Source organism: Acomys minous, assembly GCF_964271855.1.
Source record: "Acomys minous genome assembly, chromosome: 5".
NCBI classification, from domain to species: domain Eukaryota; kingdom Metazoa; phylum Chordata; class Mammalia; order Rodentia; family Muridae; genus Acomys; species Acomys minous.
In genome coordinates, this window is record NC_140494.1 from 58,940,883 (window position 1) to 58,955,008 (window position 14,126).

At 41.7% G+C, this 14,126-nt stretch overlaps 1 protein-coding gene across 1 annotated transcript; it reads left to right on the forward strand.

Annotated features, from left to right (window-relative positions):
* Window positions 1–50: 50 nt before the first annotated feature.
* On the forward strand, window positions 51–12,146 carry BRIX1 (biogenesis of ribosomes BRX1). The gene is made up of 10 exons (XM_084783723.1): window positions 51–287; window positions 2,300–2,411; window positions 4,541–4,584; window positions 6,603–6,673; window positions 8,472–8,521; window positions 8,616–8,689; window positions 8,894–8,944; window positions 9,053–9,154; window positions 11,340–11,468; window positions 11,722–12,146. Exons 1-10 carry the CDS (start codon window positions 129–131, stop codon window positions 11,989–11,991), a joined length of 1,062 nt encoding a protein of 353 aa, XP_084639849.1. The 5' UTR covers window positions 51–128; the 3' UTR covers window positions 11,992–12,146.
* Window positions 12,147–14,126: the final 1,980 nt, after the last annotated feature.

Consider the following 14,126-nt stretch of genomic DNA (forward strand, 5'->3'; position numbering starts at 1 on the left):
AGACCGGAAGAAGGAGCCTTAGAGCTGGAGGACTAACCCCAGAGCCTAGCGTGTACTACCATAGAGATCGGAAGGAGGAGCGAGCGGCAGAAGCGGAAGTGCGGGCTTAACTAACGCGGCGAGGCAAGATGGCGGCGACCAAGAGGAAGCGGCGTGGGGGCCTGGAGGTTCAGGCAAAGAAGCCGAAAAGGAGCCGGAAAGATGCGGGGCAGCCAGCTAAGCAGGCCGCTGTGGCGAAAGAGGTGGAGGAAGAAGATAGAGATCGTATTCCAGGTCCCGTTTGCAAGGTAAAAGGCTCAGATCCCGGAGTTGGGCTCGTCTTCGTGACTCGCCTTTGGGCGGCGAAGGGATGGCAGCCAGTGCTTTACTGGACCATGAGCTTAGTGGTTCCCTCGACTGTAATGGACAATGTATATGTCTGATTTTCCTGCTGGTGTCTCCCTTTCGGCCCATAGACCCTTAACCAGCTCTCAGGGAGGTGGCTTAACGGGATATTTAGTTACAGGATGCTGTCTTGCAGTTACTCCTCCCCCGCCTCCCCAGGGTAGCCCTTTTCCATTTTTCTCCCTTTGGATGTAACCTATAAAATTCCTTCCATACTGCCATGTTGGGCGGTGTCAGACATGGCTGCCGAAGTTTGTTTCACAAGCCTTTACAGTGATTGTCCTGTGCCTCTAACTTGTTTGGTTGTAGCTTTAATTCAAGGGATGGTAATAAAAGGCCAGGCTAGACTAGACCATTAGTTTTATCCATGTTCAACCGTGCGACGCAAGGTGAGCGTCCCTGCCCCGAGCATTTAGGAGACGATGAACAAGACTTCTTCCAGATATCCTGGAGTTTAGAAAGAAGGCTTCATAGAAAATGCCGTGTTTATTCAAAAGGCAACCAGATTCTTGGTAAGAGTTACTGAAAACTCTGTAAGCAAGATGGAGGGAATTTACCACCCCCCCCCCCGTCTCCCCTCCCCCCCTCGCCCCAAAGGGGTTCCCCGTGTAGCCTTGGCTATCCTGGGCTCACTCTGCAGACCAGGTTGATGCTCGAACTCAGAGATCTGCTTGCCTTTGCCTCCCAGAGGGCTGGGATTACAGGAATGTGCCACCGCCCCTCAGCTCACAGTAGTACTCTAGTTAAGTAGAAAAGAAATGTATAAATTGTAGCCCAGTTTTAATTAGCAGTTAAATCTTATACTCTTGTCCTAAAGGACAGAAGTGACTTTTGAGAAAAATAAGCTGGAGTTGTAGGTTTTCAATAAATGTTAGTGCCCACCCCCCCCCACCCCCCCTTTAGGAGCTAGACAGAAACATGTTGGGATCTGTAATCTGAATCACACTATGGTATATTACTTGGAATTCAGGAGGTAAAGCTTACTTTTAGGATGTAAGGAAACATGAAGGACTTAGCCTTTGAGCTGGATTTCAAAGAAAGGGTTCAATTTGGATACTCAGAGCAAGCATGAAAGAAGGCATTACGTGGGAGATGGAGACAGTCTAAAAGGTAGCGCCTGGTTTGCTGAGTGTGTGGGGGGCCAGAGTCTGGCAGTGGTGGTGTAAACAGTCGGAATGTATTTTAGAATCCAGCCATAGAGGATGTGTCCTTTTGAACTTCGGAAACCCCTCTGGGGTAAAATCTTGACATGGATAGTGCTTTTAAAAGATTACGTTGGGGCTAGTTAGATAACTCTCAGAACTGAATCTGTCTGGGAAAGCCAGCTGATAGCCAGTGTAGGGGGTTAATCAAGGACAGTGTAGGACTTTATAAACGCTGTAAGAGGTGCGGGTAGCAGGTAGGGGTGCCTGTGATGTCTGTGTGAGAACTAAGGGCAACTGGGACAGTCAGAGGCCGAGGGACCGAAACGATGGTAGCAGGACGAGGGAAGGACGCGAGAGGAGGAAGGAACACTGGTGAGGAAACTGGCTGCGTGTAATACGGTGACGTCTAGTGCTATCAGTAGGTTTGAGCCTCACTCTAACTCATGCATTATTAGGGTTAGAGAGACTTCCTTTCCTTTCTGTAGACGGTTAAAACTGCAAAGGAGCATAGTAAAATTTAAAATGTTTAAAAATGAAAAGGTGCTAAGAAAGTCTCCCTATGGTAGTGAGGGGCCGTTGGAAAGTGGTTTGCTTTGTTTGATTTTTCTCTGTTTTAGACAGATAGCCTTAAATTCCTGGTTCAAGTGAGCCTCCTGCTTTAGCCTCACAGGCTGGGGCTGCAGAGGCATAGCACTGTGCCAGGTTCTGGTCTCAAAACCACACCAGATACATTTAGCACAACATGTTAAAAATGTTTTTCTTTTCTTTAGGGCAAATGGAAAAATAAGGAGCGGATCCTCATCTTTTCTTCCAGGGGAATAAATTTCAGAACAAGACACTTAATGCAGGATTTGAGAATGCTGATGCCTCATTCTAAAGCAGGTACTCTGGAATGTGTATGTATAAACTTGCCTAAGTTGTGTATTTACACATTTACTTGCCTGCTCAGCTTTGTTGGGTAAGGAACCACAGTACAAGGGTTGCGGGTACAGCTCAGTCAGTGAAGTAGTGGATTATCTGAGTTTAGTCCCCAGAACTTCATAAAGGAGCTGGGTGTGGTGGCACAGATTTTAACTCCCGCTCTGAGAAGGTGGAGGCAGGTGGCTATCTGGGGCTGGCGGACAAGCGGCCTTGCCTAGTTGGCAACTTCTTGGACCTCTGGACTAGTGAGTAGGTACACACACACACACACACACACACACACACACACACACACACCATTTAAAAAGTTCATTCTTTCAGATATCTCTTTTTTAGAGAAATTTAAGAGTTTATACTTCATTGACGAAAGTCTGCGTTTTCTTTACTTTTTAAAACATCTATCTTATAAAGAAACATTTTCTAAAAGTCCAAGGACATGGTCACTACAATGGCTTCCAGTGGTCAGGGGCTGGTGAGGTGCTGAGTAAGGACTGCCATGTATTGTTTTCCGAACATCATTCTTTTTCTTCTCTCTCTCTCTCCCTCTTAAGATGTGGTCTCACTTATGTAACCTTGGCTAGCCTGGCCTCCAACTCATAAAGATCTTCTGGCCTAGTATTGGAACTAAAAGTGTGTGCTACAGCCACGGCTTGACAGTCATCTGTCTTAGAGGCTAGTGAAAGTGTTGAGAGTACACATCTGTGGCTGCTGAGATGCAGATTGTGTTTTAGGTAATGGTTCTTAAGCACTTCTCCAGCTGGCACTGCCTGTGCTGTCCTCAGTCCCTGAAACTAAGTGAACATTTTCACTGACATGTTTTATTTCTATGATTATCCAAAACCAATTTTAAAATTAGTTTTCATTAGTTAAAATTTTTTTGGTCAGGTGTGGCAGATCAAATCTTGAGCCCCAGCATTTGGGAGGCTGATCTCGAGTTCAAGGCCATTTTGGTCTGCCTAGTTTCAGGCCAGCCTGACCTACATAGTAGGTCTCGTTTTAGTTTCAGAGGCTGGGCATGATGGTACTTACCTGTGATCTCTGTGATGGTGGCAGGAGGGTCAGGAATTGAATGTCATCCTGAACTTACACAGATACTTGAGGCCTGCGTGAGCTACATAAGACCCAAATTTAAAGAAAAAAAAAAAGAGCTGGGTGGTTCGAGGGCCAGGCATGGCGGAGCACGCCTTTAATCCCAGCACTTGGGAGGCAGAGGCAGGCAGATAACTGTAAATTTGAGGACACCCTGGTCTACAAAGAGAGTTCTAAGACAGTCGGGGCTATACAGAGAAACGCTGTGGGCTGGGGGGAGGCAGACTGGGCCAGAAAAAATGTTTTAGTTTTGAGCCAGGCCAGATGGCACAGGCCTATGATTCTGACTGCTTGGAAGCCCAGGTTAGAAGGTTGAAAGTTCAAGGCCTGCCCAAGCAAATTAGTGAGATCCCACCTGGAAATAATCCCATTTCCTCAAATTAATTGATTGTTTAAAAGGTATATACATCTGATCATTCATAATGATCTTATACTATACGTTGGCTGTTGGGTAGTTTTTATTTATGTTTTGTGTGTTTGTTTATGGGATTAGCACAGTTTGATTTTATTTTCATAAGAATAAATGTTCAGCTGGGTGTGGTGGTGCACGCCTTTAATCCCAGCACTCAGGAGGAAGAGGCAGGCTGATCCCTGTGAGTTCAAGGCCAGCCTGGTCTACAAAGCAAGTCCAGGACAGCCAAGGCTACACAGAGAAACCCTGTCTCGAAAAACAAAAACAAAAAAAGAAAAGGAAAAGAAAAGAATAAACGTTCATTGTATCATCACAGGAAAAAAAAGTAAAGAGGGCTGAGCTGCAGCTCAGGGGTGGAGGGTTTCCTTAGCTTTGCCTCTCCTGTCCACTCCAGTTCAGTGGCAGGATTGTACTGCACAATCTGCCCAGTACTTTTTTAGTTTATGTTTAAAAAGAGTGAAGAGGTGAATGTTTTTATCTCTAATTAGTCTTAAAAGGCTTTATTGTAAAAATAATTACCTAGGTAGCAAATGTAATCAAAGAAAGTCTTGAAATCTTTTATTTACTTGCTTTCTCTTTCTTTTTACAGATACTAAAATGGATCGTAAAGATAAATTATTTGTGATAAATGAGGTAATTTTAAAATTAATTACAAATATTTAATCAACCCTATAGATGACCCATTTAACAAAGGTTATTTGGTGACTTATAAAAATAGTTTTGTATATAATTCAAATTCTACTAATTTAAGTAATTTGTCAGTTGTTTTTCTTCAATGATATATAGTATTATATGAAACTTATAGTAGGTACTCCTAAGAATAATCTACCAATGTATATAAAACAATTTCAAAAATGTTAGCTATTTATAGAAAACCCATGTTGTAAAAAAGTACTTTGTTGTTATTAAATGTACAGGGCAAATTTGTTCTCTCGGTGTTACAGGCTCATGATAGTAAAATTTCAAAGTATTATTGAAGATACTAAGCTTGTATTTCAAAGCAAAATTTTTCTAAACAGTTTTAAGATAATTGTTTGGCAGTGGAAAGGCTTTTGTTTGGTGGTTTGTCACAGCTGCTGCTGTAACATGGCATTGTTGTATAAGCTGTGGCAACACTGCTGACCAGAACTAGAACAATTCCCTTGTTGTCAGGGGGCTGTCATTCCAGTGAGGGAGACAGGACAGAAACAAGATTTATAGCCAGTGAAGAGAAGAGAAATAAAGCAGTGTGTATTTTTCATTACTGAGCTAGACTAGAAAACCCTTTCTGAGAGGAGTTGTCCTGAAGGGGAGCTGTCAGCTTACTGTTTCAGACTTAGAGAAAACCGTGGATGAGCATTCCAGTAGAGAGACGCCAAGTACAAAGGCCCAGAGAGTGTTAAAAAAAAAGGGGGGGGGGGGCGCAAAAACACACACAAAAAAGTTGTAGCTAAGTTTTTGTTGTTGGAGGTGGTGGGTTTTTTTTTGTTTGTTTGTTTTTCGAGACAGGGTTTGTCTGTGTAGTCTTGGCTGCCCTGGACTCACTTTGTAGACCAGGCTGGCCTCTAACTCACAGTGATCCATCTGCCTCTGCCTCCTGAGTGCTGGGATTAAAGGTGTGCACCAGCATGCCTGGCCTAAGATTGTTTTTTAAATTATTTATTTATTTTTGTATATGAGTGCTCTGCCTGTATGTACACCTGCAGGCCAGAAGAGAGCATCAGATTCCATCATAGATGGTTGTGAGCCACATGTGTTTGATGAGAATTGAACTCAGGACCTCTGGGAGAGCAGAGTGTGCTCCTAACACTGAGCCATCTCTCCAGCCCTGTACCTACGATTTTTTAACTTGGCAAGTATCACATCTTGAGTAGGTTGAATTTACTATAACACAGAAGTTTATTTCTAGTATGGTTTTGTGTTTCTTAAGGATGGTTTTTAAGTTTTCATCATGTTGGTGGGCATGGTGTTGCTTGCCTTTAATCCCAGCAGAGAAGTGCATTGAGGTCAAGGCCAGCCTGGTCTACAAAGCAAGTTCCAGGTCAGCCAAGGATACACAGAGAAAAACAACAACAAAATCTTAAGGTGTTGATTAAATCACTTTGAAATAGGTTTTATTTACTTTTGCTTCTTATCCCTTAATTCATGAATAAAAGCTTGTGTGAATAAAATCTTAAACTTTATAAAGTTAAAGAAAAACGTAAAAAGCTGATGATTAAAATAAAGGTTATCTTTGGTTTACTTAGGGCTATATTTTGTGGTACAGTTTTATTGTCACATATCTTATGCCTAGTGCCTTATTTTCAGTCTTTATAGGTTGTGCATGGGCCTGTAGTCAGAATTCAGTGCAAGGACAGCTGTTGCTGTAAATATTAGGCCAGCTGGGCCTGCAGTCTAACCCTTGGGAGGTGGCAGAGTATCAGGAAGAGGCCAGCTCGGGCTGTAAGGATATCCTGCCAGTGAGAGACAAAATGCATCAAACCGAGACGAAAGAGTTTGAGTGGATACTTCTACCAAAGAGGTGCATAGAACATCAGACTTACCTCGAGTAGAATGCCAGAGATAGAAAATTCTGTGAATAACTATACACAAGTTGTTTAAATCTTTTTGGAGAAACCCAGTTATTTATCATTTTAGTTTTTGTTATATTATCTGTTGCTTTCTTTTTTTAGGTCTGTGAAATGAAAAACTGCAATAAATGCATCTACTTTGAAGCTAAGAAAAAGCAGGATCTGTATATGTGGTAAGGGAATATATTCAGAGAGTTGAGTGGAGCCTGTTTAAATAGTTTATTCTTTGCACATATTATGTAACAGGACCATTCTTTAATGTAAAAGGGAGGAATAGACTAAACTTCTTTGATTGCACAATGTTTGAAGTCTATAAAGAACACTCAAGGGAGGCAGAGGCAAGTGAATCTGAGTTCGAGGCCAGCCTGGTCTACAAAGTAAATCCAGGACAGCCAAGGCTACACAGAGAAACCCTGCCTTGGAAAACTAAAAAAACAGAAGTGCAAAACAAAATTTAACATGAATGTTGTGGACATGGGCTGTCTTACTTATAGACATTTGCATCTTACAGGCATCAGTCTTACTCTATCTATATAGGTTGTTGGCTCTGTTTCTTAACAATTAAACTTTATTATACAACCCAACAAGCTTACACAAAAGGGAAGAAAGGTTAAAGGGAAAAAGAGTGAACCTTCCAGTATCCATTCCACAGGACGAGGTGTTCTCTGGCCTGCGTGCTGGTCCGGCCTGTTCACTAATCTCTTCCTGATCCAAGTGCCCTGGAGCTTAGTCTGAACCTGCTGCCTCCTCTCCTCCTTGCTGCCTGCCAGTCTCTCACGAGCAAGGGCAGGCTCCGCCTCCCATCAAGGGTCAATTAGAAACATGATAGCCCAGCTGGAGTCCCCAGGTCCCCTTCCTGAATTCCAGGCCCGGGATGGCTCTGCCCAGTCTATCAAGGTTAATCTCAGGGAGTATCAGTGGTGTGTCCAAGGGCAAAGCCCGCCAAGACTGCTTTCACCTGTGACAAAGCTTAGAATCCTTCCCACACATCCCCCTTTTAAAAAAATAATTAAGAACTATATACACAAATATACATATATACAGAATCATCGGGTATCAAATACATAACCAAGTCCTTTTATATTTGTTAACCTGGGAGAAAGTATTCCTCTATCCTACCAAAGAGAGTCCTTTCCCTTCCTGAGAAATTGCAATTATCAATCTATAAATGTGTTTTGATTCTAGTAACACTGTGGCTATCTAGTCTTCAATCCTATCAGAGACCCAAGAAGGAAATTTTATCTAATACAGGAGGTGCTGGCGGGCAACATCTAGGTGTGGATAGGACAGAGAGAGCAGACCGCCTGGACAGTCACGGGATTCTCTCTCTCACGGCAATCAGTCTTTAGCCTTATCGGCCCAAAACATCTAACAAACTGCTTTTTGAAGCAGGAATTCTGACTGTCTGGCCCATCTAGTCTCTTTAAATCTGGACTGTCAACTTTCCAGCATCACTGTTGATCATAGCGGACAGTCAGCCTGTCATCAGCTCCCATCTTCAATGATGTATACAGAGATGCAGCCAGGAGCAGATGTCTCTCTCTGTCAGGAAAGCCCTTATCATTAAATGCCATATTCTGTGGGTCTATGAAGAGTTTGAGGACCAACTCTCTATCCTTACAGTTAGCAATCTATTCCTTTGAAGACATTTATAAGAAATTAAACAAACCTGGTCTATGACAAAGTAAGTTAGTATGTAGTAAAATTTTAGGTAACTAGATACCAATTTTTATCCCTGATCTTCCTGAACAGATTATTAATAATTAGTTTTTCATAAGACATTACCTTTTTGAATAAGTGGCACATGAATATACATTAAATAAACATTGAACAAAATGATCTTAAGCTTCTAACATGCAATATATAATATTTTGTCAACAATAGGTGCTTTTTTGTAATCTGCTGGTATGGATGAACATTCTCTGCAGTGTACATTCTAATTTGTTGAAAAGCTTCCTTCATATATTTCAGGCTTTCAAATTCACCACATGGGCCATCTGCCAAATTCTTGGTTCAGAATAGTAAGTTTGACCTAGCATTTTTTTAAATGAAAAATTTAGAAATGTTTGGGAATAATTGTGTCAGTTTTCAAAAACTTGTTATTATTATTTTTAGTTCATACCCTGGCTGAACTAAAGATGACTGGAAACTGCTTGAAAGGTTCTCGTCCCCTTTTGTCTTTTGACCCTGTAAGTTTCTCAGTCGGTATGCAGTCTAATTTTCCTATGCTGAATGATTGATATGCAGTAGATATAGAATATGTTTGTGTGTTCACACACATACACACACACACACACACACACACACATACTTACACATTTATATTTAGTATGAAGAACTTTTAAAGAATGTACTCTTAGTTTCAAGTCATGTGTTTATATTTTTATTCATAGGCTTTTGATGAATTACCACATTATGCTTTGCTAAAAGAACTCTTAATTCAGGTAAATATCTTTCCTGGGATGTCTTCTTTTGAACTTGTTTGTTAACTTAGACATCAAAACACATACTGTGCCTTGGAATGAAAAACTAACAGACTTAATTTTCATAAGATCTTCAGCACACCCCGGTATCATCCCAAGAGCCAGCCATTTGTGGACCACGTGTTTACATTCACCATTCTGGATAACAGGATATGGTTTCGGAACTTCCAGGTTAGCTTTACTTTACTTGCTATGTTTTAAATATGTTGGGATATGTAGCATTACTGACAATGGAAATGTATATTCTTTTGTTTTAAATAGCTCTGTTTCTCCTTTGGATGGTTGTGGCAAATGATTGTCTGCTGCCACATACCTAAAGTGACCTCTTCTTATTTTTATAGTTGTCAGTTGATATGACATACATTTTTCACAAGCCGGTATACTCATTTAAAAATAGAAAATAGACTGGAAGCCTGCCCTGGTTGTTTTCCAGCCTTCCTGAGTCCTGTAAAGGACAGTTCGTTGTTCCTCTTCCTGAAAGGTTAGAGTAGCAGGTAGAGGGTGGGAGGCTGTTAAGACTTAGGAAAACAGAATTGCTATAGCAACAACTTTTAGGTGAGTCATGGCGTGACTCACTCAGGACAAGTGGGGATTTTAGAAGTCTCTAAGCAGGAATTTGGAATAATGTGCAGGAAAATGGATAAGTGGAGAACAGCAAGACAAGATGGATGCAGCTGCAGGTGATGGGCATGGGGCTCCTGTCTGCATGGTTTATAGAAGATTCCTTACAGTATCAGTTAGCTCTCCTGACTTTGGAGTACATGTGTTAAATTGTTAATGCAGGTAAGTCCCTGTGAGTTCGAGGCTGGCCTGCTCAACATAGTAAGTTCAAGGACAGCCAAAGCTATGTAGCGAGACCCTGTTTCACCAGACAGACAAGAAAGAATGCTATGTTAGTGTATGTGAGACTCAAATAGGAAACAGATTCAGATTTTGCAGCTACAAAACAAAACCCTGGGGCTGGAGAGATGGCTCAGAGGTTAAGAGCCCTGGCTGTTCTTCTAAAGGTCCTGAGTTCTCTTCCCAGTGACCACATAATGAGATCTATAATGAGATCTGGTGCCCTCTTCTAGTGTGCAGGCACACATGCAGGCAAAAATACTGCATAAATAATAAACATCCTTGATTAAAAAAAAGCAAGAACAGAAAACACTGAGGCGTAATGTGTGTAAGCATCAAGTAGGCATAAGGGTCACATGTTTGTAGTCCTAGATCTGGAGGAGAGACAGGTAGCCCCTGGGGGGTGTTGGCTGCCAGCCTAGTTTAATCTGCAAGTTCCAGGTATCAGTGACAGGTACCTCATAAAGCAGAGAGGGGCTATGGAGATGGTTCAGCTAGTGAGTGCTCATTACTAAGCCTGGCAGCCTGAGTGTGACTCCTGGGACACGTGGTAGAAGGCGAGAACTGTAAGTGGTCCTCTGGCTTCTTCTGCATGTGTGCCAACACACACATGCAATGTAAAGGAATGCAAACAGCAACATGTGGGCAGCTCCTGAAGAGCAGCACCTGCTGTTAACATCTGCCTTCACATGCACACATGCACCAGTAAACATATAAAGCCCCATACACATGAACACAGAAAAATAATGTTTTCTGTGTAACTTCCTTTAGCTGATAACAGATTGTAGGAAGGATTGTGATTTGTCATTTTCTAAATTCTTAACCATATCTTACTTTGAAGATTATCAATTCTGGTTTTGTGCTTTGTTTGTTAGTTTGTTTATCATTTATTTATTTATTTTAAAGCTCAAGGACAATTTTATTGGAATGTAAGAGAAAACGCAATAGGACAGATGAGCTGTCAGGTTTGACAGTTGTCTGGAAAAGGGATATGGAGAGAGAGAAAGGCACGCTGCTGGCAGTGGAGGTCTACAAGGCAGAGCTGGACTTTAGGAGTGAGGAAGCCCAGAATTTCAGGGAAAGAGTGCTAAGGCGTTGGACAATGTCTCCCTTCCCCACAAAAACAGGGGATAAATACAAGTTACACTCTTCTGAGTCCTAACTCAGGAAGCAGGCAGGCCACATGGCAGAGGCTCACCCTGCTGCCTGGCAGAAGGAGCTGCAAGCACCTGCCCTGAGAGGAGCCTTGTACAAGGATCACTCTAGAAAGTGCTTTATATTTTTGTTTGTGCTGTTTTGTCTGTTTGAGAGACAGGCCCTTCTGTGTAGCTCTGGCAGGTCAGGAACTCAGTATGTAAATGAAGCATAACCTGCCTCTGCCTCCCCAGTGCTGAGATTAAAAGTGTGTGATGCTTGGTCTATCAATTCTTAGAGCATAATGAAATGAAGTTGTGGCTAGTTTACCGTTTGTCAATATTATACCCAAATTAGAAGTAATGTTTCTCTTTTATTGAAGATTATAGAAGAAGACGCTGCTCTAGTGGAAATAGGACCTCGTTTTGTCTTAAACCTCATAAAGATATTTCAGGGAAGCTTTGGAGGACCAACTTTGTATGAAAATCCTCATTATCAGTCTCCAAACATGGTAAGCTGGGTGTTTTGGTTGGTTCTCTGTGTTTGGGTTGTTTTGTTGTCTGTGATGCTACAACTTTTTAGCCAAACTAATTGTGTAATTACTGGTTTATCACGTGTATGACTGTGATTGTTTTGCTGCGCATCTATCTGCAAATGACCACTGCTTGCTTTCTTTTTCTTTCTTTCCTTTTTCTTTGTTTTGTATGTCTGGGTGAAGGGACATAAGAATGCCTTATTCAAAAGCCTCTGTTCTTTTGTGCCAGCATCGGCGTGTCATAAGGTCCATCACGGCTGCAAAGTACAGAGAAAAACAGCAAGTCAAAGATGTTCAGAAACTGAGGAAGAAAGAACCAAAGACTATTGTTCCACACGATCCTACTGCAGATGTCTTTGTTATACCAGCAGAGGAAAAACCAGTAGAAATACAGTGGGTGAAGCCGGAGCCAAAAGTAGATCTGCAAGCAAGAAAGAAAAGGGTTTACAAGAGGCACCGGAAGCTGCAGCAAAAGATGAGCAGAGGGAGCGCGAAGTGAATCACTGCATAACTGTCTTAGTTACTGTATATTTATTTTGCTTTCCATTTGTAAATACGTTCAGAATACAGAACTAGCTATGTCTAATTAGAGTGCTCTTTTAAGGAATTTAAAATCTTAAAGTCAGTCTTTTTCTAAATAAAGCATCATCAGAACTCACCGGCTGCTTTCTATTCTTTTCAGGATTCATTGCTGGGAATAGTTAACACAGGCACAGCTTGCCTGCCCCCTGTGGTTAGAACTTTAGTTAGGTCAAGCTGAAATTCAACAGACTTGGGTCCTGATTACTTATAAAGGTGCTGGGCACTTTTGAGAGCAGAGTTTGTGGAAGGCAGGGTGGAGGTAGAAGGTCATTTTACTGAGGTTTCTCTGCTGAGGTCAATAGCTCATGAACCCTTGGGAAGGCCACCTCAGAGCATTTCTTTTAGGTTTTGAAAACCAACTAACTATCCAGGTGTAGTGAAACAAAACAAAACAAAACAAAACAAAAAAACCCCCAAAAAACAAAAAGAGGAGGAAAAGAAAAAGAAAACCAACTAAACTAATACCTGTTGTAAGCAATTTTAAATTAACAAATTTATCTTAGAAGCAATTAGTACAGCCTGTTTACAAGTAGGAAAAAGTAGGACAGCTAGGGTATGAGACTACTGGATGCTTTCCCTCCTGTGACAGCTCCTGAGTGTAGGAGACAATTGCAGCTTCTAGAGGAGTCGCAACCAGGAAAGCAGCGACTTGACCCTCCAGTAGGAGGGGATAGGTGGCTGCTGAGGTGCACACGGATGAGCTATCTATGTATAGATGTCAGCACACACACACACACACACACACACACACACACACACACACAATGTCAGATGGTTTTGTCATTCCTTTTAACACCGTGTTTACACACATCTGCAGAATGTTTACTAACTGGACAGAATTTCTTTTTGTGCCATAGCTATATTATATGCCTTATCCCTTCAAAGATAACTTCAGTTTTTGTGTTTCTAGTGTTGTGCTTATGGCAAATATTTCTGTACAGAAATCTCTTGTATAACACTTGTGGTTAAAACTCTGGCCAAAAGTTTTCTGCAATAAGACTGCCAAAATTGTACATGCCAGTCATGAGAACATTCATATTCTTGTACTCTTGCCAGTGAGAATACCAGCTACAAATAAAAGTAAGGCAAAACATTAGTTTTGAGGGGAGATGAGGATTGGGGGGCGTTGGGCTAATGCCTTTCTAGGATAGGGCATTTTTCACTTATTTTTACTACTTTTATGTTGTTACTGGTTCTAGATATAATCCCTAGTTTATTTTTTGTCCTCATTTGGTTTTTGTTGTTACTAACATCCTGACCAAATGCAACTTGGGACTAAAGGATTTATCATAAGTCCAGGTTCATCCCTGAGGGATGTAAAGGTCAGGACTAAGACCAGAATCTGGAAGCAGGAAGTGCAGCAGAGACCCAGTAGGAAGACAGATGACTCAGCTGCCTTTGCTGCCAACCACCTGTCTAGGGATGCCACCACCTACAAAGGACATGTCCCTCCTACATCAGTTAGCAATTAAAATACCCCATAGACATGCCCACAAGCCAATCTTCCTCAGCTGTGATTCCCTCTTCCCAAGAGACTAGTTTTTCAAGTTGATAAAAACCAGCACAAAGTCACTTAAACCCTTTGTGTAGGTGCTAGAGAAATGGCTCGGTGTCAAGGGTACCGGCTCGGTTGAGTTGTGTTTTTAATTGTGCTACTTTTCTTGAAATGGTTTAAATAAGGCTACTTGAAGTCATTTAAAATTATGCAAGTGGTCCAGGTCAGAGGCTCCCCTGGAGTACTTGTCTGGCTGGTTTCTCATGGTCATACCTGGTTAAATACAAAAAGCTAAATCGCCATTGGTTATTTAGGCAATTGAGGAGAACTATGAATGAACTAGGCTATTAACCAAACTCACACCAAACCTCCAGCCCCAGCATCTCAATTTCTGGCATTAATAGGCATGAACCACCATCTCCAGCCCGCCAACTTAGTTTTCCAGAGTTTGCAAACAAAAAGCACAAGAAGGGAGAAAAAAAAAAAAAACAAAAAAAATGAAGTGTTGTTCTTCATTATCAAGGAAAGGTCCCCAGAGACAAATGCCCTGTAAACAT

What these genes read in the sequence shown, in the direction of transcription:
- BRIX1 (XM_084783723.1), top strand. Translation starts at nt 129, where the DNA reads ATGGCGGCGACCAAGAGGAAGCGGCGTGGGGGCCTGGAGGTTCAGGCA. An exon ending in AAGCAGGATCTGTATATGTG is followed by an intron (nt 6,674 to 8,471) that starts GTAAGGGAATAT and finishes CATATATTTCAG; the next exon opens with GCTTTCAAATTCACCACATG. An exon ending in TATGGTTTCGGAACTTCCAG is followed by an intron (nt 9,155 to 11,339) that starts GTTAGCTTTACT and finishes CTTTTATTGAAG; the next exon opens with ATTATAGAAGAAGACGCTGC.